Source organism: Oryzias latipes, chromosome 24 (genome assembly GCF_002234675.1).
Source record: "Oryzias latipes chromosome 24, ASM223467v1".
Taxonomy (NCBI): Eukaryota; Metazoa; Chordata; class Actinopteri; order Beloniformes; family Adrianichthyidae; genus Oryzias; species Oryzias latipes.
In genome coordinates, this window is record NC_019882.2 from 16,029,164 (window position 1) to 16,057,103 (window position 27,940).

The 27,940-nt window shown below is 38.8% G+C and overlaps 1 protein-coding gene across 3 annotated transcripts; it reads right to left on the reverse strand.

The window, feature by feature from the left end:
* Positions 1-645: 645 nt before the first annotated feature.
* On the reverse strand, positions 646-27,074 carry itpkb (inositol-trisphosphate 3-kinase B). 3 transcript variants are annotated; one of them, XM_020714464.2, is made up of 13 exons: positions 26,296-27,074; positions 25,612-25,730; positions 18,249-18,422; positions 17,715-17,865; positions 16,675-16,944; positions 15,597-16,514; positions 5,828-5,927; positions 5,585-5,622; positions 5,338-5,513; positions 4,666-4,870; positions 3,853-3,954; positions 3,010-3,081; positions 646-2,501 (listed from the first exon to the last, which is right to left on the reverse strand). In XM_020714464.2, exons 3-13 carry the CDS (start codon positions 18,293-18,295, stop codon positions 2,292-2,294), a joined length of 2,289 nt encoding a protein of 762 aa, XP_020570123.1. In that variant the 5' UTR covers positions 18,296-18,422; positions 25,612-25,730; positions 26,296-27,074; the 3' UTR covers positions 646-2,291. The 3 variants fall into 3 exon arrangements, with proteins under 3 accessions (XP_020570123.1, XP_011490195.1, XP_004083906.1); XM_011491893.3 differs by lacking the exons at positions 25,612-25,730; positions 26,296-27,074 and adding an exon at positions 21,887-22,249 and having other exon boundaries at positions 17,715-17,862; XM_004083858.4 differs by lacking the exons at positions 25,612-25,730; positions 26,296-27,074 and adding an exon at positions 21,887-22,248.
* Between the last annotated feature and the right edge of the window lie 866 nt (positions 27,075-27,940).

Genomic DNA, 27,940 nt, shown 5'->3' on the forward strand with positions numbered 1-27,940 from the left:
AATGTACATGTGTACAGCTTTCTGAGCTGGACAATGGTTTTAAAGCGTTTCTCTGCAGTTGAAGCTTATTGACAGTAGAGGGCGCAAAAGACCTCTACTGCCGCGTGTTTAGTCATGAATCAGGATGGTAACATATTCTACACTGACTTTACTTCTTTACAAAAGTAATTATGTTCTGTGTAAATAAATTGAGTGGTATAAATATATGTTAACAATAATTGCTTGGTGCTTTATTAATTTAAAGTAAATTGTTTGGCACAAAAACTCCTAATTAATCAGGTCTTCATTTCTACTACAAAAAAAACCCCAATACTTTTCTAGTAAGTCTACATGTGTTAAATGCAAGTGTTTGCATAAAAGAGGGGGATAGAATATTAAATGGTTCACATAAAGATCTCATTTTGACTTCTTCTTCTTCTGGCCAGAACTTCTCATGAATCACGTCCTTTCTCTTCAACCAGGTCCGGACACTGCTGCTCTTGTGGATAGGTGTGATTTGAATAACAAATAACCCTCATGCAAACATGGCAATTGTTGTGGAAAAGGAACAGAATCAGCATCACCAAGGGTCACCAAAGCCAGGATGAAAATCAATTTGACACACAACACATAAAGGTGGACAAGAACACCAAACACGAGCACAAGTATTTCACAAAATTCTTCTTTTTTTATAGGATCAATCCAAATAAATATACAGGCTAGCAAACCTTTAAAGAACTGTACATGCACATAGTTGAGCAGAAGATCTCATTAAGGTGGGTGATCTTAAAGGGTTAGTTAGCACATTGTATTTTTACATGACAAAGCAATGCGTTTCCCCGACACATTTGACCCTTTCTTCCAAAAGGCACAGCACAAAGCCGTAGTTTATCCTCATTAAATGTCACAGCAAACCTCAACTAAAACATATAGCCATGAATTTGATTTTGAAATTAGCTTTTTATTGCTCAAAATCCTGTTATGTTATGAAACTTTTATTGAAAGTATTTGGTTTGTTAAACTGATCAGCTTGGACAATAAGGATATTGCATCTAATAAGTTTCATGTTATACTTCTGTCTATTCTCTTTTTTGATTGGTTTTTTGTTCGTACTCTAGGATATGTAATTCATATAAATGGAAAACTAAACGAATAAACCTGATTCTTGCCAAATATATAACCTTGATATGAACAATTATTCATTATAATTATTCTTTTTACATCAATTATCCTCAAATTCACATATGGTGTGTCCTTGGACTGTCACTCAATCTTGGGGGCAAAAAGGGACAAAAAACACAAAATTTAACATTTTTTAGGCTCCAATGAACTAAAAACACCAGACAAAGCGGTTTAAATAAAGGCCAAGCCATCTACAACTTATTAATAAGTATAACAAAAAAAACATGCGCCCATGTTAAGCCAAAAAAAAAAATACCCACCCACATTAGACACCGGAAGAAAAACACTTAGTAACATTAGGAAACTCATTTTTATAAGGTTTCTGACTTGGCTCTGTATTGTCAAGGCACTGAATAGCTTACATAAGATTGTTCTTGGCTGTAAGTGTTTCACTGAATTTAACTAAAATGTTGTAACAAAAACAAACAAAATACCCCGTAAGTTAAATGTAACAAAACATTGTGGGAAGTCTGAGAAAAGTGAGAAAAGATTTGAAGTGTTTGGCAACAGAAGCACTATGGACTTTATTTTCACACACTATAAACCTGTGGTTTATCTAAATTACTCAACTTCTTGAATTAGACAGTCTCTAAATTGGTTTCAAATATGCAATAAATCTACATTTAAATTGTTTTATAAAAAAGATGTAGCCAAAAGAGAAAATTTGACTGACTTTTTTTTAAATTAAAATGTAAATGTTTAAAAAAAAAAGCCAATATGACAAAAAGATATGACAAATTTGATTATTTAAGTTTTTGGGCGATCACTAAAATGTGTCTTTTAGGAATTAATAATAATTATAGTGATTTTTTGGGGAATAATTATCAGCTTTAGTTATTAATTAAAAATATTGCTTTGTAAGAAATGTTTATCTTAAGATTTGTCTTTTTAATCTCATTAAAAATTCAATTTTTTGTTCCAAGTTTTTTTTGTGTGATGACTCCTGACTGGATCTGAACAATCCAGGCATGCTTTGATGCTTCAGGGGAGAGGAGTTCAAGTGTTTGTGAAGGAGACCCTCAGGAAGTGCAACATATTCCCTAAAGGAATGAAGAATTACAGGAAGTGGTTGTGTCCAAGTGTTCACTCATATTTAAAAACAAACAAACAAAAAAAAAAGCTCTCAGACTTCAAGTCTCAGCGTTTTCCATGTTTTCCAGGATGTCCACCAAACTATCAAGTCCTAAAAGGTAGCCATCCTCTCTGTTCCCCTCAACCCAAGCTGCTCGGTGGGTTAGCTCCCTTCCTTCAAGGAGAGGTGTGGTTTTCCCAAAGTCGATCATCCAGACTTTGGCCCTTCCTTTGTTGTCGTGAACAAATAACAAGGAGCTGCCAATGACCTACACAAGAGGATGAGAAGTAAAACACAAAAAGATGACAAAACCGGCTGTTTTCAGCTCCTCGCTGCACACAGCCTGGTGTTTTTTTCATTTGAGTGTCTTCCACCACCGATTGTAGTTAGTGGTTTGGTGTCTCACTTCTCGTTTTGAAATGTTCCTCATCTGTGTTTGACTGTGAGAGCTCGAATGTGAAAGTAAAGGATGTGTGGTCAGGATTTTTAAGCACAGTTTCCATGAAGACAGCAAGCAATTGCACTTTACTACAATGTATAACTTGAACAATTTAAAGATTGTTCAGCACAATCATCTTGGATTGGAGCAAAGCAACAGAAACTGAGTGTTACAAGTTCAAAATGTAAAAGCTGTTTTCACTTCAAATGCATTTAGTGGACATTTCACAGGGCTTTTCAAAAAATCTCCAGAAACCAAAAGAACAATTTCCTTTTAGAACTTAATTTTTACGTACAATAAAAATGAAGTTATGGAATCTATAAAACGCTTTCCTTACCTCATGAGATTTAAAGAAGGGGGAGACTTCCAGAATCGCTCGGATTTCCTTTAGCCTACTCAGGTACAGTTTCTAAAAAAAATCAATTAAAAATAAAATTAATAAAATGAAAATGAAATGTAGTAAAATAAAAGCATTTAAATTAAATTTAAAATTAGCAAAAGATAAACATTTTCAAGAATTTCAAGAGGCCTTGTGGTAACTTTTAAAAATAGACCCACAGTAAAACGGTGTACAAAACTTTAAAGATAAATACATAAAATTCGGGGTTCCAAATAGGAAGACCCGCTCCGAAAAACAGAATCCCATAAAAATTCACAGAGAAATAAACAGCAGTTCCTCAGTCATTGCTCTGATACATTTTTTAACGTGTTGTTAATCCTAATTTTTTTCATTATATTTTAGGTTTCATTGATTCAGGTTATAGGCTGACCAATCAGAGGCCTCAATTAGAGCATGTGGTCTCACGTCCATTGACAGAGTCTCCCAAGGCTGCTTTCAAGTGGTAGAGGTGTGGCCTTCCAACAAGCTCACTCCTGATTGGCGAGGTTGGTTACCAGAAATGGTGACTCAGACCGACTCAATCCAGTCACTGCTTACTGACGTATCTGACTCCAACATAGCAATGTCCGTATTGCGGAAAAAAATGGCGACTGAAATGACTTCATTTTGTTGGAGCTGATAGTAAACCGTTTTCACTCAGTCCAGTTCCCGTATACAGTCAATGAGTAGGACACTTGTTTTTAAGTTACTGTTCCTTCTGTGTGCTTCCAATTCTCAAATCCAATTTTCATTGGAAACTCAGACACAAACCCTTGGTAAACTACGCTAAAAACAACTCACCACGATGTCCTTGTTTCCTTTCACAAATTCTCGGAAGGCTGCAGTCACCTGCTCTCTCGTCTTTGTCTTCTTAAAGTCTCTGTTGACTGTCCCGTCCTCTTTCTGTAGAACACAGGAGAGGCCACCGGGCAGTCAAAACAAAACCCAATGTAGATTCATCTGCACTATAAATTAGTTTACTCAAAGTCTTGTTTCTGTTTTCATGATGTTTCAGGCTCCAGGGTCCAAAAGAGGAGAAAGGGAAAAAACAAAACAAAAGGCAGGAGATGGAGGAACAGGAGAGCACTGTGGAAAGCATGGGGGAGGACGCATTTTTAGCCAATAAGCTAAAACAGGAACAGTGTGTTTATGGCCTGAAAGTCTGAAAAAACCCTCAAAAGTTTCCATTCATAAACGTTTTGACTGAACGGATCTATTCTGTTATATTTATGAACACATGAATAGAAGCAGGTTAGAGTTCAGGTTTGCCGGCCAATTTAGGTTGGAGTGTCCACTCATTCGAAAACGGACTCCCACGTCTGTTTCTGGGGGATAACCCCTTGGTGTCATGGCAACCGAGCACCGGGAGGTAGTGAATGCCCATATTTAGCCGAAAAGAACAAAGAGTTTAGTGAGTGTGTGTCAGAACCATTTGCTTAGGCCCATACAGCTGCTGCTGGCAGGCCTTGTGTATAGTAAAGTAACAGAGACACTTCAGTGGAAGTTTCCAGGCAAAACAGGAAGTTTAATAATGTCCCTGAAAAGAGTTCCGTGGATGAACGATGGGAGGAAAAGCGGGAAAGGGGAATGCACACACTTTTCTTTTTGCCTCACCTTGACTCCCTCTATCCTGAATCCCAGGGTAGCTGTCGAGCTCAGGGTCTCTCTCCACTGCATGTACCTCGGCTTGGTGACAGCTTTCCTCTCGTTTTCCTCTGGCGTGGGGGCTTCGGGGTCAACCTCCACCATTTTCTGATACATATCCGGCCTTGGGGAAGGCTTCTTACGCGCTTTGGTCAGCTCTTCTTCAAGGTAGGTCCTTAAAGGAAACGGAGATGGGAACAAATACATTTCTATTCATTCTAATTGAAATGCTTCATAGCTGCTCTATTAAAAAAGAAAACAGATTTAAACTTTACGTTGTAAGACCCACTCTGATAAAAATTGTGTTCTTGTGTCATTTTCTCATGATGGAGGACATATATAAAGAAAAATAAGCTCAAAATGGCATTTCTAAATATTCCTTAATTCAACTAGATCCATGTACATCATGGAACAGATGGATGAAGGGAAGTGGGGGCAGGCTTACTCCATGCCAACAGTCCCACCAACATCTTAGAGGTACATTTCTGATGAACTACTGCTGCTTTATTCTCTAAGGTTTTGGCTAAAAACAACATAATCAAAATTAAAAGGCCACTGGGAAGGCTCTTATAATAGTTCAAAAGAGGATTGGAGTGGAGCTTTGAGCTGAAAGATTACGCTGGAAGAACATCGTTTCCTCACCTTATTCCCATCTTACAGTCCATCACACATGGGAAATCAAACTCAGCCAGCAGGTCTTCCATCTGGTTGTACTTCTGTCCATCCTTCTCCACGTCTCCATGGTAACCAGGGACATATGGACGGAGCACGTCCTTCATCAGCAGGGACAAACAGCGCTGCTCACATTCACAGTGTTTCTGAAAAACAAGGCAAAAGTTGTACCCATTTTCACTCAAGCGAAAAGCAGAGACGTTTTGGGCCGTCTTACCTTCAAGATGCGTCCGTTTGCTCCCGCCTTGAAACTCCCTGCAGAAAAAGAAACAGATTTACTGCATGGCAGCTGCAGGACGCATTTGAAGCATTAAGGTTTACAGCAATGCTGGATGTTTACATGCTTTTATCATCAATTTTATGCATCGCTGCAAAAGTTTATATTGTTTTCAAATGAAAAAAAAAATGCTTCACAACAGATTGGGAAAGTATGAACCCACATGTTTGTGTGCAAACACACCTGCATGTCCCGCCAGTTGAATCCAGGGGTATTTCTTCTTGAAGGACATAACAAAGGGCGACCAGTGAACCATGTTCTTTATTTTTTTCCATGACTTGTGCTACAAAACACACAAAGACACAAAGCGGTTACCCATGAACTCCTGTATATTTTATCCTTTCACTTCATCATGGCAGCTCGGAAAAAATTAACTTATTCTGATTATAGCAGTTCGGAATTCAAAAACCCATTAGGTAAAACATGTTGGTTCTTTTTTTAATTTGTTTCTTTCCTTTTTATATCCATGGAGGAAACCCTAGAGGGACAAAGTTAAACCTCGATCACCTAATGAGATCAGATAACTTTAACCACATAACTTGAACAATAACCACAGAAGAGCAAAACTGCTGTCAAATGGTTCATTTATGTTCATCAAGGGGAAAGTCACTGTGAAGTTTGGCTGCCCCTCTACACAAAAAGAAAAACACACAGCTAAAAGAAAAACTACCTTTTGGACTCTTTTAAGTGTATTCAGTTCATCCTGGGAGGAATTTTACATGGGATCTGGTCTTACCCCTCTCAGAGGGCTTCCTTTAAAGGATAAAACTCTGTAGTGCATGGCAGGAGCTCAAACATGCAGATATATGTGCCTCCAGACAACAACATGGTGGTGGGGAGACTTTGCACCACAGCATAACTGTGTCATTACCCTTCGCTTGAGGTGTGAGTGATTGAATAAAACCCTTACAGAATAACAGCAGTTAAAGTCAGCTTTTATTTCATCCCTAAATTAATTTGTGTGAACTAAGGGAATTTTGCACACAAAAAAAAGAACATGAGACATTTTAAGCGTTTTAAAATGCAATACCAATGATGACCACTAGGTGCTCACAACAAGCCCAAACAGTGACAGTGATGAAAATGTTTTCCTGACAGTGAAAAAAAATAATTCCCATCATCCATCTGTTTACACTCTCTCCTCCTAGTTGACAGCCCCTTCACACCCATCCTCATATTAGCGGTGCAACGAAAATGGCGAGCAACATTAGATCCAGAAGCCAGCAAGATGGGAAATTTGCCAGAAAAGCAAATGAAGACGTAGTCATTGTCTACAAGTGGATGGCAAATGGTGTATTCTTGTATTGCACTTTTCTATACCTTCCTCGAAGGCACAACGCACTTTATATTCACAGTCCAGTTCACACATTCACAAACTGATGGCAGCAACCTACGGGGTTCAGTGTCTTGCCCAAGGACACTTCAACACACGGGCGGGCAAGGCAGTAATCAAACCTGCAATCTTCCGATCAGAGGTTGACCACACTAACGCTGCATCACGTCCGTCCGTGGTAGCATCAGAATTGTGGCCTGCCCTGCTTATTTTGTATGTAACAAACGCTCTTATTTTAGTCTTCATCGTATTTTTTTGTCTGCTCCTGATTCACAGCAATTCGAAGAAGAAGAAATACTGAAAAATGCCCTTTTGAGATTAATTTTCTTTATATTCTCCATCATCCAAAAAATTCCACACAAAAAACAAGAAAACAAAACACAGTTTTTATTGGGTCTTTAAATAATGTAATGAGTTAAACTTGACTTCTAAAACATTAGATGCATCATGAAAACTAAAAAAAAATCTGTTTAACTAGATAAATGCTTAGAATGTACTTTTTAGCTTTTACCCCAAAAGTTGAGGGGGAAAATATATATTTGTTTGCAGATTTTTTTTTAAATATGGAAAAAGACCATAAAGTTCATATAGCTATTTTTGTTTTTTTAACTTTTATAGAAATGCACTCAATTATACATGACAAAAACACATGCAGCCGTTGTTTGATTTCTATAAAGCCATGTACGTCTGGAAGAGCTAATGCACTGGAATGTACAAGCTCGCTTAAACCTATAGGGAACAAAGTTTTCAACATTATGGTTTTCTACACAAACACTGATGATTGATTAAAGCGATTCAGGTAATAGTTTATTTTTCTGTGATCCTTCACATCCTCATCCTTCTAAACATGTTAACAGCAAAAGAAATGCGAGCTTTCCTGGTTTAAACCCTGTTCTCGGGACCTTTTAGCAGCAGGAGATAAATGTCTTTAAAACAATGTGGACACACACGCGTGCGCACACACACACAGCTGGGAATCCCTGACTTTGTGGGACAGCCTTGTTTTTTTGCCTTTTTGTTAAGATTAACAAAGCCCTGAGTTGGGGTTGCCCCTGGTAACACACACAAGCACTCACCAACACACATGTGTAGACACAACGCTCACCAAAAGCTCTCCCTGTCCCTGGCAAGAACACTCTGCACTGTGGGAGTCCTGCCACACACAGACACTCATTCACAAAGGGAGGCACGCTCAGTGTTCTGCTTCAACATGTGAATGTTTCCATCTCAGTCAGATCCAGTCCCTCCACATTCCCAGCTCTTCTACTTCATAAGACTTTATTTGTACACATTTGTGAGTAATTAACTGTAAAGGAATTGTTGGAGAGCAATTGCAATTCTGTGGAAGGAGTAAAAATCCTCTTGATGAAGAATTTCACTTGCAAGAACAAAATGTTATGCAGTTTTTTAATTAAAAAATGTTTTTAAAACAAAAGAATCAAATTTCTTTTTTAAACGTCCTGCAAGACTCACAAAGCTCCAGCAGATACTATGGAAGAAGGGTTAACAGTTCCAGGCTGCGTTCTATGCCAGCAGCATTACATCACATGGAAAAATTCCTTACTTGGTTGAAACAATACTTGGCTGTGCAACTTATGGGCAGAAAAGCCTGCAAATCACTAATCGTCTGCTAAAAACCAAAACCCTTAGGATTTTGAGGAGTCTTCAAAAAGAGCAACTGAAGCTTTGTGTCTTGTGATCTCAGTGATTAAATATGATCTCACTTTCCGAAAACGTCCTATCGTCCATAAGCAGAAATAATATTATGCCTGCAAACAACTAGAGAGGAGAAGAAGAGTAGCAGCAGGAGGAGGCCATAGGAGAGGACCATAGAAGGAGACTTATTACCCAGGTCACATCATCTGGACCTGACAGAAGTTCATCAGCTGATAGCATGACTATCTTTGGTTAGATTAAGACCCACAAAGCTCAGTCTAAAGCAGTGATGGGTCACATGAGAGATTTTTCTCTCTCTCTTTTTCTCAGAGATCTGAAGGGAAAAAACGAGACCTTTCAAAAAGATTCACATGTGTGAAAACCACACAATGGAAACTAATTAAAAGTAAGATTAGCCCCACTGCATCATCGTTGTATAATTTAGATTATTTTTTGGAGATTATTTCTCCAAAAACTGCAGGTTAATCTACTTCTGGTTACATAAAAAACAATTATTTCTTTGTAAATAATAAAAAAAAATCATACAATAAATAGCAGTGGAAAAAATTACAGCTTTTAACAAACATTCCGGTTTTTTACAAGTTAGCAAGAAACTAAAACAAGGTTTAGCTTTGACGGGTCGCCAAGGTGAACCCTTTGTTTGCTCGAATTGCCATCTGTCACCAGTGCTGCTCTGACATCATGTGAGCTACAAAAAACATAAGTATGCACGCTCTTAAGTGGCAGCCGTTAAATAAAGTGTTGCTGCTTGTAGAGATTAGGATTCACAGGAAAACATAAAAGGCCTGTAATTATTACAGATATTTTCCATGTAATATAAACAATTTCAATAAAATCCGAAGTGAAGCCGTCAAACCAGAACTGCAGCTACACAGAAAAACAATCTGCTGTGGCGAGTGGCTGACATGAAAGTTCCTGCACAGGCGGACGGTACCTTGGGCCGATTGTTGCGGCGCTGGATGATAGTAAGGACGAAGATGGCTCCGACTGAAATGACAATGCTCCATATTGAACACAGCCAAGTGTACCACATCGTGCTGGACAAACAACAACCACCACGACCTGTCCAGAGTCTGTCTAAGCTGAAAAACCAGACACTTCAGGCTCCTCTTTCTATCCTCCCCGTGATTTACCCCTGTGTGCTTGTGGGCATTGGATGGTTAAAACAATTGTGGGATATTTGATTGGCAAAACAGTGGGTAAACAATCTGGACATGCAAATTTCCCCATCAGGTCCAGGCCTCAGGGGAAAGACACGTATGCGTGAGTTGGGGAGAAACTGATTAAATAACAACCTTGCAGACAAGTAGAGCAACATCTTTTTATGAGTTTGGAATACAGAAAAAATTGTACTCGATAAATAAACAAAAAGAACTAACCATCTTGTGAGCAGCAACCCTCCTGTACCAGAAAATTTGTCTGCATTTGAATCTGGTGAACTCTGAGCGCACAAACAAACCCAGATAATCCCATCAGTTTGGGAATGTTGTTGCTACAAAGTCAATAAAATTGGAGACATCCCACAAAAATAGAGAACTCCAAAAAAACAACATGATCATTTTTGCACACAACATCAGAATCTATTTCAAGAATAATCAGTAGATGAACCAAGGAATCAATCTCATCAGTAAACCTGCTGAGCGACAAAATAATCAAGCTTTGCAGCAATGTTATCAGTATTTCCATATGGATTATTATTCTTTTTTAATCTAAACCCCCTTAAACACAAGCTTATTCCATTTTTTTTGACATACTTCCCTATCTCTGTTCCCAGACCGGCTGGATGACATGAGGAAAGCAGGAGAAACAGTAAAGTTTCCATTGAGACAGAGAGAGAGGAAATAGTAAGTGAAGGAACTTCTTGTAGACAGGAAATTGGGGGGGGGGGGTTGCCGCTTGCCTCAGCGACAGTATTTTCCACATCCGCCATTGAGTACAAACAAAGAAAAAGGCCTTGCCCTCTGTAAACAACAGATACAGCACAGAGTTTACAAAAAAGGCCAAGGAACAGAATCGATGTGTCCCTCAAATAACCATCTGTGCAAATACATTTTGTTTTCCTCCTTTCTGAATGCAAAATATGCAATTATTTGCTTTTTTGGAAGAATCAGAAATACTTAAATTGTGCTAAAACTCATTTCACAGGCGCATAAATATCACCATTTTATGTGCAGCTTCTTGGGTAACATTTTCCAAAATAAAACTCAGGGCAAAGGGTAACTAAAACGGGGGAAACACTGATGCTGATGTTTTTTTAGAGGAGAAGCACCGAGGAAACAACAAGCCTGCTATCACTCACCACAAGGTCTCCTTGCAGATACAAATAGTGTGAAACTATCTTGTCTGCAAAGTTTAGACCAACACCAACACCACAAGCAGTCAACAGAAGCTAAATTAGACTGGGGAGAAGGTGATGCAAGCAAAACAACCTCCTTAGGTAAGCGGGTTAAATCACCTAGCAACCAAAAGGCCAATGGAAACTTTAAAAAAAAAGGGAGATCTGAAAGTAAAAGGGTTGCACAGTTGTGGCTTTTTGTTTGAGTGATTTGTATCTACTGTCAGATAAGGAAACTTTTTCCAAATTGAGGTCAGTATGGAACACTGGCCGTGTATCTGCCTTTCAATCTAGACTTGACTCTGCAACACTGCTTCGGGAGGTTTCGCTGCATGCTGATCAACTTATAAAAGTGTGTCCACTTCAGACATGCCATCAAAGCAAACACAACCCTCCATCCATTACATGCATCTGCAGACTGTGCAGGAGATGCAACCAAAGTCCGCTTCTCCTTTGGGTTTTTTTTTTGCCGCCACTATCAGGGTTTCCCCCAAAGCTGCGGATCCAAAACTGAGAACCGAAATGCCAGGGTGACCTGACCCCCCCAACACACCTTGATTCCAAAGGGAAACACAAACAAGCACATGCACGCACAAATCCTGCAAATAAAGAGCTGACCGGTGTTTCCCTTCTCACAGTAAACGAAGCAGCAGCTGCAGCAACTAGCATCCACACATGGGCAAGACCCACACTCAGAAACTTGCAGTCTTCAGCACACATGTACTGTACAGCTGTGAGAGGGAAACTCTGTTTGACGTCACCAGGTTGCTAGGCAACTTGCCGCCGCGGTGGTAAGATTTTCCACTGCAGTAAAAAAAAAAAGGTGTGCGTTTGTGTGTGCGAATATTTCAAGATGATATAGTTCTGTTACAAAGTTGGACACACAATAACTGCATTTTGTTTTTGTCTTTTCTTTGTTTTACATCCAAACCTGAAATCTTCGCCTCACTTTAGGAGATCAGATCAGGCGGACTGGCACATGGTGGACACAGAGAGCTAGATTATTGCTAGGTCAGTGCGTGGCCACATTTGCAAGAAACAGATAAAGAATGTAGGATTCAAACGAATGGGATGCATCCTTTCATGTTTGCACATTGTGCATGATTCAGCTAACTAAAGTTTATTTTAATGTGTGCAGAGGGAGTGGCCCTTAAGTCACAGTTTACATTGACAGCAGCGTGCGTTTAATCCTTTTTCCAAATGTGTGTATTTGCAGTGTTTGCTTGTAGAAGTGATTTGATGATGTCTTAAGTGCCTCACCCCAGTTAAAACGGGTCGGAAAACGCGGATGTTTCCCATTTTTGCACCCACTGCAGAAGGCATAGAGAACATTGCAATCCACATCACCAAAAGGGCGACTTTCAAAAGTCTTGCCTCACTTCCCTTTTACTGCTGCTTCTGTTCGAACTCGGTTTCCACAGTGGAAAATAAAAGCTGAAACATGACGCAGGCGTTTTCTCAAAGCCAATGACTTGCACAACTTTTAAAAAATGGCAAAAATATCAAAACCATTTAAGAAACTCATATAAAGCCCAAAGAATTTATGCGAAAGGAAATGAGGGATTCTGCCAAGATGAAAATGTGCTTGAGCTGTTAGCCGAGGCCTGCAGGTGTTATCACGACCGCGATGAAGAGAACATGTCACTGCAAAGAGAACTGCAGGCTTTCCAAAGTGAGGCAACACACAAGCTCATTCATTATGCGTCTGCACTGCAGAGCAAGACTTGCTCTAAACTTCTTTGACTCTTCGTTTTGCAGAGTGACATCCAGGCTCTGCAGCCTTTAAACACAAAAGTGTTTATGTGTTGTCTTCCTCGATGTGTTTCCCCAGAATTTCTTCTTTCTAGTTCGAACCATGCACACACCTTTAGGCTTGCTATTCCTGACATCCACGCTCTACAACACTTGTCTCCCATCGTTTTGCATTTGAGGGAATGTCTCAGGTTTCATTTGAGGCTATGTTGCCAAAAAGGAGCTCACAAAAAAGAAAAAAAGACTAAGAAACGGCAGCCTTTGAATCCCATCTTGCACAAAAAAAAGCACATGTTTGATAGCAGTACCTATTTTATATTCCACAGAACGCAACTGAAAACTTTGGAAAAAAAAACAGTACTGATGCCAATCTGCAGCAGGTGTCTATGCTGACAATTATTTGCAACAAGAAAACAGCATGAAAACATAGAAAATGAGTTTGTGTTTATGTTTTTCCTTTGTACAGCCAGAGAAATTCTTTTTAAATGTATTTAAAAATGAAAACATATTGTTTACTTGGGTAAGTATTAGAAATGTAGGTCTCAAAACATTTTTGGCTTCTAAACTGTCTTCTTACATATCATCACTTTATTTAACAAAATCTGGTTCATTCTAAGTATAAAAAAAACTTTCTTCTTTTGGAAGGCATATTTTGGTGCCAGAGTCACACTTTTTCCTCCTAAAAAACCTCCAGGGCTTTATTATTGAAGACCTACTCTGATGAAAGCGGTGTTTTTCACATGTTCTTATGGCATATTTCTGATGATGGAGGACATATATAAAGAAAATTAAGCTATTTCTGAGTATTTCTTTGTTCAAATCGTTTTAAATCAGGTGCAGAAAAAAAAATGCTGTTGGGATAAATATTGTATTTGTGATGTCAAAAATACATTCTGATGCATCGCTTGTAGACAAACAGATCCATGTACGTCTTTGTTTTCCTCGTCTTAGCTGGAATCTGGATCAAAACTGTACTGCTGGATAGCTCCAATATAACTCGCCTTTTATGTCGCATTGGTAATATTTGGTTGGTGGTGGGAGGGGTTGTAAGCTAGCGGAAGAGTGTGTAAACAGGGAGTTTTCAGCTTTGGGAGGCAGTGAGGGGGCGGGGTTTCTCTCCAGTAGCCCCGCCCACAAATCAGAGATGAATGGCCAATGAACTACTGCTGCAGAAACTATGTCCTAGAAAACAACATGTTTTTCGGATTCTGGTTAAAACGGCATCATCCTAATTAAGAGACCCCTGGGAACACTTTTGCAATAGATCAAAATATGATTGGAGTGAAACTTTAAAATAAAATCTCCAGTAACATTTTAGAAGAGGATTTATGCGTCTTTTATTGTCATGTGCGGCGCATTCACACAGCTTTGTCTTCTCGGCGTTTTCTGCCAGTTTACCTCCTTCTGTCTTCCTTTCACAGCATCACTCCTCCTCCTCGCTCTCCCTATCCTCCCTCCTACACGCCTCCCACACAAGCCAGCGTGCTTTATGTGTTTCTGCAAGTCTGCCTTCAGTACACATGCATCCAGTTTGCTTATGGGGCAGATCAGGACGAGTAATTTGCCATAGAGCAGAAAGTAAATACATGTTTGACAACTTCTTTACTGCAATGATGCAATTCCTGCTTCTAGTAACAACTAACAAGAACAGTCAAGTCACTTGACTCTCTTCCTTTGAACAGATGATAGAAAAACAAACAAATACAGAACAAATAATAAGTGGAAACATGCAAAGAGCAATTCAGGCACTATTCAAATCTATCGGACAGACTCATTTAAGCAAATATCTTGCAATCTGTGCCACCCGTAGGGCCGGGGATGTTGGTTTTGGGGGTAAGTAATTTGAGAACATATGCAGGGAATTAAAATTTATACTTTCCTAAGAGTCTGTTGGGCTAGTGTAGTTTGAAACAAGGGCTTATGCAATCTTCGTCAAACCGTGTTTCAAAGCAGAAGTTAGATGGCCTTCTGAACTTTCTCTGGCTACAAAAGCCTTCCACCCACTCATCTACACACACACACACACACACGTGCACAAGCGCACACACATGCACACACTCTTTGCACCCAAACAGGCCTCAGCCTTGTCTTTGAACAGTATCCAAACACAGTGTCGTAGAACGGCAAATCATCTACAATAATTACAGCCGTAAAGGCTCTCCGGACATTCAGGTGGGAGCTTACATTAAAGGTTTCCTCAAGTCAAATAGCTCTTTGCCTGGGGTCTGAACCCGTTTGATATAGGAACTTCTAGAAACATGCACAGGCACATTCAGACACAGAAACGAAGAAAATTATGAGATGTTTAAGAAGGACTGTTGTATTTTCCACAAGCGTATCCTCTCACACCTTAATAAAACACTTCTATCCTCACAAAACGACTAGCCAATAATAATTGAACGTAGGTGGTTCAGTGGGATTTGTTTTTTCCTGTTAAAGGCGGATTTCACTGAACAGATCAGTCACAAGAAAAGAAACACTTTATAAAGGAGATTCAAAATAGGCATTAAAACAAGCAAATATGAAAGAAAACGAAGATAAAATCTGAACGTTTTTCTAAAATATACTAAAATTATAAACAAAAATACTATAAAATTAACAAATTTTATTTTTAACAAAATTTTAAAACAAATAATTTATTTTTATATTACAAGATTTACTAACTTGTTGCCAATATAGATTGCAAGCAACATTGACTTGAAAGAAAGACGTGTTTAGGTTATGGTAAGCTTGGTTTTTTGGTTTTAACATCCCAGCATCTGAGTGCAGAGCCAACATGTAAGGCGGCAGCTCTAAGAGTTTATTTTATGAAACATTCAGGTGCACAAAAACCTCTGGAATTTGGGTTTACTTACTGCTTTCTGGGAACTTAGGAGTGCAGGGTTGAGAAGGCGCTCTCCTTTCTCTGGATCACTGGAAATATCGTCCTCTGACTCCTCCCATGAAGAAGAAAAACCAGCTGATGAAGCAGATGAGGAAGACAGCTTCCTGAGCGAGCGCGTTGAAGTGTTTGGAACGGGGCTGGTGGAGCGGGATGATGGTCGATCCGAGCCCGGGCTTTCTGTAGCTTGAGGCAGGCTCTCCAAACCGTGGTCAGTTATTATCACAGCGGGGATGGAGGAAGGCATGGACGAGGAGTGGTTGGAGGACATGTCCTGCAAGCCGGGGCAGCTCTCTGTGCTGTGGACCTGAGGCAAAGCGATGCCATTCGGGTCGGCCTCCGATGCCTTCTCCTCTGTCTGGAGCAGCACTTTGGGGCAAAATCTGTCCTGTTTTCCATCGTTTACTTCTCCATCTGTCCGTTGTCTTTCATCTTTCAACATGAACTTGTTTTCAACATCCCATTTGTCTTTTTCTATATTTACTTCTTGAAGTACTTCTCCCACTTTTATCTCTCCATCTATTTTATCTTTTTCCAATGCGTTCGGGGACGCTTGGACAAAGGGATATTCGGTAGAATGAGTATGTACTGCTGTTTCTGAACAGCAGCTGTTTTGGTCCATGGATGTTTTGTTTTCTGTTCTTGTTCTAGCTTCCTTCCCGCCTTCGTCCTTCGCTCCTTCCTCCATTTGTTGTCCATTCGGAACAACAGACTGAGCTTTAGCCTCTTGGAGGTGGGTCACTGGACATTCGGGACCTGTGTTACTTTGGTCGGGGTCCGAAAGGAGCAGGCTTCGTCTTGGAGACCGAGGGCTGCGTTGAAGCTCACCTTTGAGCACCTGGGCACGAATCCCAGAAATATGGGCTTCAAATATGCCCACTTTCCCTCTGACCTGAAGGAGACACAGATGATCTGCTTACAGCCAACATAGGGTTAAAAAGAAATACCCTAAGTGAACTGATAAAAAATAGGTAACAAGAAAGACATCACATTTTAAAATGTGGAGAAAATTTCATTTTTAGGTTATATTTATAGAAAAAAAAATTAATTACCTCGACGTTCTGGAGCTCTTTGTGGATCTGCTCCAACTGTGTCTGGCGTCTAATATCCTCTCGCTTCTCTTCTCTTCTCGCCTCCCCCCCACTCTCCTCCTCCCCGCCCTCTTCCCCTGGATTTTCGCCGCTCAGGCATCGGACTCGCTGGCCCACGTAGGCTCCGAGGCGGTCTGGACTGCGCGGTGAGGGGGAGCGGGCCCGAGGTGAGGGTGACAGAAAGGAGGGAGGAGGAAAGACGAAGGCGTGGCCCAAGGATCGGGGGCTAGTCTGAGAGCAACAAACGTTATAAAGATGGGGGGACATTGACAAGCTTGGGATTAATACTGTTATTTCTAGGTATTATTTTTTTTAAACTGGGGAACAAGACACACCAGCTGCTTTCTCGCATAAGTAGATAAACAACATTTATAAACAATGAGCTTATTATTTGTTTTAAAACTAGTCTAAAACTTTTTAAAAAAGTTTCAATTAGGGGGTCTACGAAGGGGGGGGGGGGGGGGGGGGGGGGCAGCCAGCCCCCATCAGCAAAAAGCTTTGCCCCACACTTGCCCACCCAGTTTTTGAGTCAATACTAGTGTCATCATTGAAAAAGATTAAGAAATACAATTTCTTTAAGCATGGCAAAAATAACAACAGCAATATTTTTTAAATGAAATTGGAAAAAAATAACAATGATAAAACTATTAGAATTACGTATTTATGATCCTTTCATTTCAGTTCCTTCCACACCGGTATTTTCCCACCCTTCCAAAGTCTTCTGCCCCCCCCATATAAAATGTTCTGGCTGCCCCCCTGGTTTGAATTGATTTACCAGTATACAAGTTTCAACTCTCTATGTTTTAAAATGACAACAAAATATGTTCACTTGTCATTTCTTAATATGAATCTTTTACTCTACTTTGTTTTAGTAACTAATCTGCACTTTAGCTGCGAGGTTGTAGAAAAACATTTGCTACAAAAGCTTGAGCAGTAAAGTTTTTTCATTAAAAAACTACACACTACACTGCTCTCTGAGCAGGCGTGCTAACGCGGCTCACCTTGGGGCTTGTCGGCGAATAGAGACCACCACCCAGAAACTGGCAGTAGGTGCCCCGATCTGGAACTGGGAGCACAGGGCGGGCGACAGGGCTAGTTCTGGTTCGAGAGGTGGCGCTAGAGGAGCCTGGCTGAGCCTGAAACTGATTACTGCTGCACAGAAGGAAACAATGTGAATGTTGACATGCGTTTGAAAAGACTGCAAGAGTTTTTAGAAAGGTTACTAACGGGTAATACAAGGTTCCTTATACACAAGTAAAGGAAGCAGAACTAATGATGAACAAAATAAATACAAGTGCAAGATGACTCCAAAACTGCATTACATCTAATTTACTATTTGTGGGGAGAAATACTCAAACTTTGGCTTAAACAATCAGGATAATCAAAACAATGTGACTTTGTGTGACTTGAATGCAGCTAAAAGGACAATTTATTCTTTCAAGCTGTGTTAAAAGCCTTTCTGGTCTAACAGCTTCTCAGCTAGAAAGCTGAATTTTCACCAAACATACCCAGAGAGAGACAAGCAACAAACTCACCTGTTCATAACTCCAATGGTGTTCAATTCCAGAGCAGAGGCTGCCATCCCCACGGCCGGGCCCGGGGCTCTGAGTGCTGGCTACACATCTGCTAATCTCCGCTGAAGCTCCAGGGAGGTCTGCAGAGTGCCTGTCAGAGGTTCCTCTGCATGCAGGCGGCAGCAGCAGCACAATCTGGAGGATAAAAAACACTTTTACTCTTTATAACAAGCTGACATTGACCAGCAGGGAAAGATGTTGAAGCTTGAATGCTCCTTATGTGCTGCACAAGAAATCCCTCCAGCAGTGCCACTGTTTTAACATGATCACAAATGAGACATGGACTTGAAATATAACAAACAAAACTTTTTCTTTTTTAAATTATAGGAGTGAGGTTAAGAAAAAACATGATTAAGAAAAAAATGTAGGCTTCCTATAGGTATATATGCGAAAAATTTCTTTAAACATGCTAGGTTTCACAGGGATCTGTTAGTAGTAAGTTGTTCATGTCCAAAGTTTATCCTCTTGAAACACGCAACTATTCTCATTTTTGCTGCAGCACCAAACACTTGTTTTACCATAACCTCTTGAGACCCGAGCTCTTGTTTGATACACCTTTTTTATTTCGTAGTCGTAAAAAATAACCACCGTGTGATGTCCTCCTATGTGGAAACCGGGTCTCAAGAGGTTAAGAGGATTAAGCAAAGTTCTTTTGTGAGGAAATAAAAGAAGAAAGGTAAAAATTGGGGATAAACAAAAGAAGAATTTTGTATTCTTTACAAGCAGATAATGATCTGCAATGACATTACCCGCGTGATCTTTTGTTAAAACTGCAACAAGCAAATTCAACATCAATGGATCCCTGTCACTTAAGGTTATTAAATGTTCCCTTAAATTAATCATTTGTATTTTGGGCATTTAAATTAGCATTTGATTAGCACTACTTGGCCCCAAATTTTCAATCTGTGCACACAAACTAGCATTTTCTACACACAAACTGGTATTTCTGTGCACCAACTAGTATTTTGTTGGAATAAATTAGAACTTTTTGCTAGGAAATTAGCAAAATGTGCACACACTAGTATTTTGTGAGCACAAATTAGCATTTTGTTGGCACAAATTAGCACTTTGTGGACACAAACTAGCATTTTGTGAACACAAATAAGCATTTTGTTGGCACGAATTAGCCCTTTTTGCAAACAGATTAGCATTTTGTAAACAAACTAGTATTTTGTGTGCACAAATTAGCATTTTGTTGGTGCAAATTAGTACTTTGTGCACACAAACTAGTTACACAATACTAATTTGTGGTCATACATTATTAATTTGATGGAGCAATTTATTATTATATTTTTTAAATTCATGTCCAGGGCTCTGTAATTGAGAGATGATTAGGAAATTAGCAGGGTGAATCAGACGTCTGAAACGCAGGTCTGTCTGTGGGGAAGTTCAGACACTTGAATAATGGGCTGTGCTATCATGTCATACTGTGGAATAAGCGATGCAAATAAGCCTGGCAGAGCAGCGGGAGTTACCAGCTGCTACACGAAGCATAGTGGTCACCTGCACAACATGAGCAGCAAGAAACATCTCATTTTCAACTAACTTTTTTTTGTTGTCACTCCCTTTTAGGAGCAACATTCATTAAAGTATGTGTTATATAAAGCTTGCAGTTCACGGATGAGTGATCATGAAAAGATTGTCAGTGTCTTGGTGTCTGGGAGAGCAAGGCAGTCATTCCTGCTGTGCAGAGCTGTGAATAATCGGAGAACAAATTTTCCTTTTGGCCCTATAGCATTTCCAACAGACAGTAATCATCTTTGAAATGAATTTCTGGCTCAAATTGAACTCAGCGTTCACATCAGGAAGTTCCAGGCAGGGTCGTGGCCCGTGTTCTGACTCCAGTGAGGAAATACATCAAGTTTTAAGCCACGGGGTAAACATGGGATTTCCTTAATGGGGAGTGACGCACTAAGCAAGAAGCAGAAAATGATCAGAAATACCTCCCTGACTCTGAAGTGGTTTTCTAGTAACACATTTAAACAGCACAATAACTTTGCTGTTTCTGAAGCCCTAACATGTGCAAAGTTTCAGATGAAATGACCCAAAGCGATTGCAGAAGATTAAGTAGGTTCAAAAAAGAAAAAAAGAGGGCAGAGACCGATTAAGCTGGATGGAAAGAAGTGTGTAAGGTTTTTTTTTTTTGGTTCAGTTGACTGATACAAGTCTGTCATGCAGAAGCGGGACATTTGTTTTGTGAAACTGTGGAGAGTGGAGTGAAACATCCTTCTTACAAAGAGTTTTTATTTTATTTTATTTTCCACTGGGTTTGCTGAAACATTTTGCTTATCTACAGGACCAAGGTTCCCAGCTTTAATGAAAACATTTCTTGAAAAATCAAGGTCTGATGTTTCCACAAGACTATGCGAGAGATGTTTAAATTTGCAAGAGACTTCAACCAGCAGAAGAGACTTAAATCAAGTTTCCTCCTTAAATACTATCCCAAAAAAATGCCGTAGAAGCTAATCAAAGTTGCATAAAATCCTAAAACTCTTCTGTTTTTGGACTTCAACACCTCAAAGGGTGCCTCTGTTTCAGCGAAGCCTACTTTGTCAGAGTGAGTGGGATTTTGTGAGCTTTTAAAAAGTCTGTTTGCCTACATAGGTGGGCACTGAGCCCACAGAGATGCTAGGAAAAGACAGCTGCTATGGACATGCAGAGAGATGCTGCTGCTGCTGCTGCTGCTGCTGCTGGTTTAGTTGTTATTAGACAGCTGACTGAAGAACTAATGGGTTAAATCAGATTAGAACGCCTCATCTGCACTGTAAGACTTTTTATTTTATTCATACTGATAAGATCCAAATTCTCTGTGTTCGGAAAGTACTAAGTCGTAAATTTTAATGACTAATAAATGAGATACATTGAATTTTTTTTTCAAGTAAATGGAATAAGCTGTAGTTTCTCTTGAACAGATTTTAGAAAAAAATAATTAAATGAATGAACATAAATTTCGAAAACAACTATATTTTGGTGTCAAGCACTCCAAACAAAAACATTTAACATTTTATTTCTTTCAAATGCCTTTTTTTTCTTAAATTAACTGATCGTTTTAATCCAAAATTAATGAATTGCACAGTTTTTTTTAACCACAGTGTGATTGTGTTGAAGTTATTTTAAAGTTAGTGAATCCTAGTGCTAAATGAGTTTGAGTAGTTTCAAAATAGTTTCCAGATTTCCTGCAAAACCAAACAATTTTCTAAACTAAGATAACCTTTGGGTATTTCAGTTCAAACAGGATCTGGCAAATCTACATTTATGTGTAATAATTTGCAGTTGATTGGCAAACACTTCTACCCACCAAAAAAAAAAAAAAAAAAAAAAAAACGGAGACTGCTAGACGTGAAAACATAACAGGAGTCTTTGATCACAACACATCAACATGCAGAAGGACGTCTTCTCACAGGAGGCTTGGAGAGGAAACGCGTCCCTTTAAAATTCCTCTCATAGCTTCTCTCTTAAGGATGTCTGGGTTTTTTTTTCTTCTTCTTCCTTGGCAGCTGTCAACGCTGCCTCCAGCCTGAGAGTTGAAGCGTAATACGCAACTAATAACGTGTTTCAACGAAGTTTGCTGTCATGAGAGCGAGCTGGGGTGATCTTACCTCAGCCTGGTCCTCTCTGGCGCGTTTTGAGCCCCAGTTCGACGCGCACAAATGTCAGAGGCGAACTTCACTTTCTTGTTTCTGTTTTTCTTTTTTATATACTGCTTCACTCCAAGTTGCTGAGGGGAAGATGGTCTGTGGTCGGCGCTTTAGTCCATCTGCTTCCTTGAACAAACCAGACAGTGAAGAACTTCCAGGCTCCTCGGTTCTCTTGAAGCTTTGCCCCCAGGACGGAGAGATTTTTGGGGGAGATGTTACTTATCACGCGTCGCTCGACACCTCTGTTGAATGTGTGGGTTGTAATGCGTTGTGGTTGTGTGTGTGTGTGTGTGTCTGTTTGCTATGCCGCAGGCTGCAGCACCGCCCTCTCCCTCCCTCCCTTTTTAAAGCCTCGGTTCATTGGCGAGAGAGAGAGAGAGAGAGCGAGAGAGAGAGAGAACCATAAACTGTAACTGAAAAAGTCAGCGCGCGCGCGCTTGATCTGAAACGCACGTGCAGTTAGGGAAACCCTCTCTACTCACACAGGCGCGCGCGTAAAAGGGTAACGGTGACTAGTAAAAAACCAAAAAGTAAAAACAAATTAGTGAGTGTAAGCAAACTCAATTATCGTTACTTTAAAGATATTTTACTCAAAAAAGTTATATCTACTGTATTTATTGGAGTATAAGTCGCACGTTTTTGCATAGTTTGTCCAGGGGTACCACATACTCAGGAACGAATTAAATGTAATTATTAAAAAAAAAAAAAACTAATTGGTTTTTTTCTTTTCCCACTAACAACCACTAGAGGACACTGTAGGTGTGCACCAGTATTTGCTATTGACACCAATGCAGAAGAAGAAGCAACGGGCTTGCAATTCAAAGTGATTCAAAGAGTTTAGTTGATGTGTTTGTATGTTCTTGGTGCCATGGTTATCTAAATACCGTATTTTCCGGACTATAAGTCGCACCGGAGTATAAGTCGCACCAGCCCAAAAATGCATTATAAAGTAGAAAAAAACACAGATAAGTCGCACTGCACTATAAGTCGCATTTTAACTTTCACAACCTTATATGACACAATCATAGCAGACTGTTCTAATAATTTCACAGTAATTTTTTCTCAAACTTATTTATTTATTCCTTTCATGAAGCATCATTGGCTAACTAATACTCTGTTTTCATCCTGTATTTGTAGAAACAGTTGTCATTTTTATTGCATTTCTGAATCTATGAAATCATTGGAAAATAGAATATTATGTTGTTAGCCTTCAAGATCTTACTGTAAAAAAAAGTTTGCTGATTCTCTGAGTCACTTAACATACTCTTAACACTTAACATACCTCATACATCAAATTGACCCAGAAGCATCATCTCTGTTCCTCACAAATGAACATAACAGGAGGGTTAACAATGTATTTATTTCAATTTATTTCTAATATAAGTCGCTGCGGAGTATAAGTCGCACCCCTTGCCAAACTATGAAAAAAAGTGCGACTTATAGTCCGGAAAATACGGTAATTGTATTTGTTGCACTAATATACTATATTTCTCCAACGTTTCATGAAGTACATTATGGTAACGGTAGTGAAGTGCAAAAATTCAGACTACTGTTGTTATCTATTCCAGTATTAGGATTTGCATTACAAGATGAAATGTCCATCCTTGGACCCGTATTTTGTTAAGTACATTACTCACAAAAGTGCAACTTATACTCCAGTGCAACTTATATATGATTATTTTCTTTATTGTGCATTTTTTGTGTGTCTGCGACTTATACTCAGGAGCTATTTAGTCCAAACAATATGGTAATAATGTGGTAATACCATTTCATAAAATTGTATAGGATCAACTATTTTTTTTAAAACTTTTACTTGTGCACAATTGTGATGAAAAACCAGTACACTTACAGAACATAATTTCAATAGGTTGTATCTGTCTGGAATTTATCATTTGTTCTTGGGATGCTTAAAAATGTAGTCACATTATCGGAGTCTGAAAATACCTGAATAAAAAGGGATGCATCATGACCAGCCAGTGTAAAAGGTTTCTGCACTATAGTTTGAGTATTTTTTTATGCCAATTTTTGACTATAGAATCAGAATGCAACGTTGATTTGCAACAATATTTTTGAAATCTTTGAAATGGATGACTTTGCATCTTCATTGCAGTGGTGACATAAAAGCCAATTTAACACTAATAACTATTAACTCCCCACTCTTTTCATGCAATAAAACGAGCTCTACTTGACCTTAGTTAATAATCACAATACTTAATGAATCAAAAGTAACTTAAGAGTGTCTTTGTTAATATAAATAAAATATTCATGAATAAGACACATTTGATTGTTTGAAAAATGTGTCATAATTTTTTTTTTTTTTTTTTTTACATGGCGTATCCTCTGGAGTGTCATCAATTACCGCCATGGGTACACAAACCACTTTTTTGAGAATCACTGATCAAAACATATAAAATCAATAACCAGATGCACGTAATTTCAAACTAAATCGTGTATGTTAAAACCAATAAGTTTAAAAATAAGTATCATCAGCGTCTTTATTATTTTTAAATGCATTAAACGTGTTTCATTCTTCTCATTAACATCAATTCAAAGTAAAGTTTAAAAATTCAAAAGATATGCCGCAAGGCCTGCACCTGACAGGGAAATTGTTTACCAAAACTGTCCTCAGTCCTAAGAAGATCTTTCAGTTTCTTTCTTTTTTTTTTTTTTAAAGTGACTTTTCAGGTTGAAAAATGCAAAGCGCAAAGAGAGGAACAAGATCCAGAAGCACAATCTAGATATACTTTCTTTGCATAACTCCAGTAATTTTTGACAGGTGTATCATCAGAAAGTGTATACATTTGTGTTCAGTGATGTATTTTAATTAAATTATGAAGTTACATTTAGTGTTCTTTGATGGTTCTACTAACTGTCTGACATTGAGATGTTTTTTTTTTTTTTTTATTGATGCTCTTTTCTTGTATTTATTTGTTTATGAGTTCGGCTTGTAAGCGTGAATGATTAAATTACTCAGTATTTGCATGTCTGGAAATATTTGAATGCACTAACAAAATAAAAAAGTCAAATTCATTCTTAAAACCCAGAAGAAATAAAATCCCTGGAACACAGCCCTGAAAATTGTGACAGAAAGGAGGATGCTGTAAAATATAGGCTTATTTAAATATGATTTATGTGACTTAAAACCTACTGTGAAGTAAATTGTGTTCTTTATTTGTTGTTTATGACTAAATTAAATAAACTTCTTTTGGTGATAAACTAAGAAATAAATGAAAAACAGCGACAATATTTAGGAGATCTACACAATATAAAACTTGTTTTATATTTTGAAAGCTCAGGTTGGTGGAGGAAAAAATGTTTCATCTTATACTTTTTAAAATATGTTACGTCCTCTTTGTCTGTATTAAAATAAAAGGAACAAAATACCATGAAACCTGCTTCTCCTGAAATTCCAATTGGATTTTAATGGGCAAATGAGCTGCTGCCCTCTAGCGGTAAATGTGTGCTTTTAAAATAATGAGAGCTGTCAGTTCAGCTCATCAATCAACTATCCGCATAGCAGGAATGACATAGTACAATACAATGTGAAACTAATACACAAGGTTTTATGGTTTCAAAAAGACACATACATACCTTAAAAAATATAAATATATACAGATCAAAAATGAGATTGTTTTTCACTTTTATCATCAGGGGATTCAAAAAGATAGAGAAAGCACATTAAATACCTTCCTTGTCAGTAACTATGGCTGCAGTCCAACAATTAAATTCAGGTTCCAGGAACTTTCTTCAGCCTGCAGGTGATTGAGCATCAACGCATAAATCACTGAAGGTATGCAGTTCAGACCTGGCAAAAAAGAAAAAAAAAACTGAACTGACATTGCACCGAAAAACAATTTACCATTTTTTAATCCCTAATTTATGTGGATTCCATATTGTAGCAGTTAACACTTAAGAACAGATTTTTGACAGGATTCCTGATCCACTTCAGGTGTTCAGAATTCAATTTGTGCTGTATTCTTTTATATAAAACTGTTGTCAACTCAGGATAAGGATAACAAAACTATAAGTGCAGGAGCATCTACTGTTTTTGGCAGTGATTGTTATCAAAATGTAAAAAAAAACAACACTGCTCTGTTATTAGTTATACATTTGAAACAGTGTAGATTATATTTTAAAGTCTACATTTTACAGTTTGAACCTAAAATAAATAAAAATGAACTTCCTTTGTTTATCAAATTGTCAAAGTGTCAGCTCCGCCACGTGGCACCCCAGAGTTTACCACGTTTCTTTTCTTTTACTACGCTCACACATTTGTGCACACAAAACAAACTATTTCTCTGTTTGAACTGCGAGGCACACCTCTCCATCACACACACACGGACAAACACAAACCTCTTAGAGGACACTACCTTTAGTTCCCGGAATCCTCTTCTCAAACAGAGCTGAAGGCTGGATGAAAAAAAAAAGTTCCTTCGAAACAGATATTAGAATCCACACAATTACATAAAAAAGACGATGAAATCTTTGACAGTGGAACACCAAACCCTCTATTCTGCCACCGACAGGGCAGTGAGGCCACCCTTCAGTGTCTCCTGTAGAAGGTGTTGCTCCTCACCTTGCTGTCTTCTAATTGGATGCATTCTTATCTTTGCACTCATCATGTTCTTTTCTTCCTGCTCGCACTTGACACCTGAATCTTGAGTGTATATTTTCTGCGTACACTCACACACACACACACAGGTATGGAGGAAGAGGACACCAGCGCTTGACGTTACATCTAAAAAACAAGTGAGACATATATTGGCTCGACTGAGGTATTTGCTCATCGTAAAGGAAGAGAAGTTGGTTGGAGCAAAACAAACAAGAAAATATCTTCTGCATGGCTGGTGAAATATGTTTCCAGCTGAACTTGTTGTGGGTTGAGAATGTTTGCAGGATGCAAGTGCGTGGAGTGTACGGGTACTTAGAATACATTGATTTCTATTGTTTTTACTGCATTCGTTCACAAAACCCTCTCAGTGTTATTCTTTCTTTCTTTTTATTTTCTTAAGCTTGACTTTTTGTTCAGTCAAAAAAACTGCAGTTTTTATTTCTTCCTTGAATATAATTTTCTCCACAATAGAGGTTTTAAAAGTGTGTGGGAAGCTCACACACAGGATCTGATTGCAGAGAGAAGTAAACAGACACACCTTTTTCTAACCCTTTCCATAGAACCAATGATCCGTTTTTCCTTGTAAATTAATCTAAAATGTTAAATCCACTTTAATCCACAAAATGTTTTTTTTGACATTTTGTATCAAGTGTTTTTCAAGTTAGCATGTTTTTTCTTTTGTACTTTTTACTCCTGTGAAACCATTAAAGATCCTTTCTGATAAGAAATTGTGTTTCTGGTGTCTTTAACATGTACTTGTGGCTTTTTTCTGAAGATAAAGGGGCTGCCGTGCTGCAGCGGTCGACCTCTGATCGGAATATTGCAGGTTCGATTCCCGCCTTGCCTGCCTATGTGTCGAAGTGTTCTTGGGCAAGACACTGAACCTTGCTTCTGGTGGAAGGTTGTTTGTAAGCGTAGTTGGCATCAGTATGGGACTGGGACTGTAAAGAGCTTTTAGTCTTCGAGGAAGGTAGAAAGCGTTATACAAGTTTACACCATTTACCATTTATAAAGGACATATAAAAAATATTTGAAGCTTAAATTTGCATTTCTGAGTGTTTCGTTCTGAATCAGGAGCAGACGAAAAAACGCAGCCTGAAAAATGTGTTACAAACAAAAACAATCGGCAAATTCCAATTCATTCTGATGCATCCACTGGCAGACGACTAGATCCATGAACGTCTTTGTTTTCCTCATCTGAGCTGACATTTGGCTCAAACGGTAGGAAAGCTCCAATTAGGCTCACAATTCTTCTTGCACTGCTAATGTTCGGTTGGGGGTGTGAGGGGTTGTAAGCTAGCTGGCGAGAGCGTAAACAGAGAGCTCTCAGTTTTAAGTGACCTGGAGGTGGGGCGTTGTTGCTCTGCGCCAACAGCACAATCATAATTAAAAACCCATTGGGA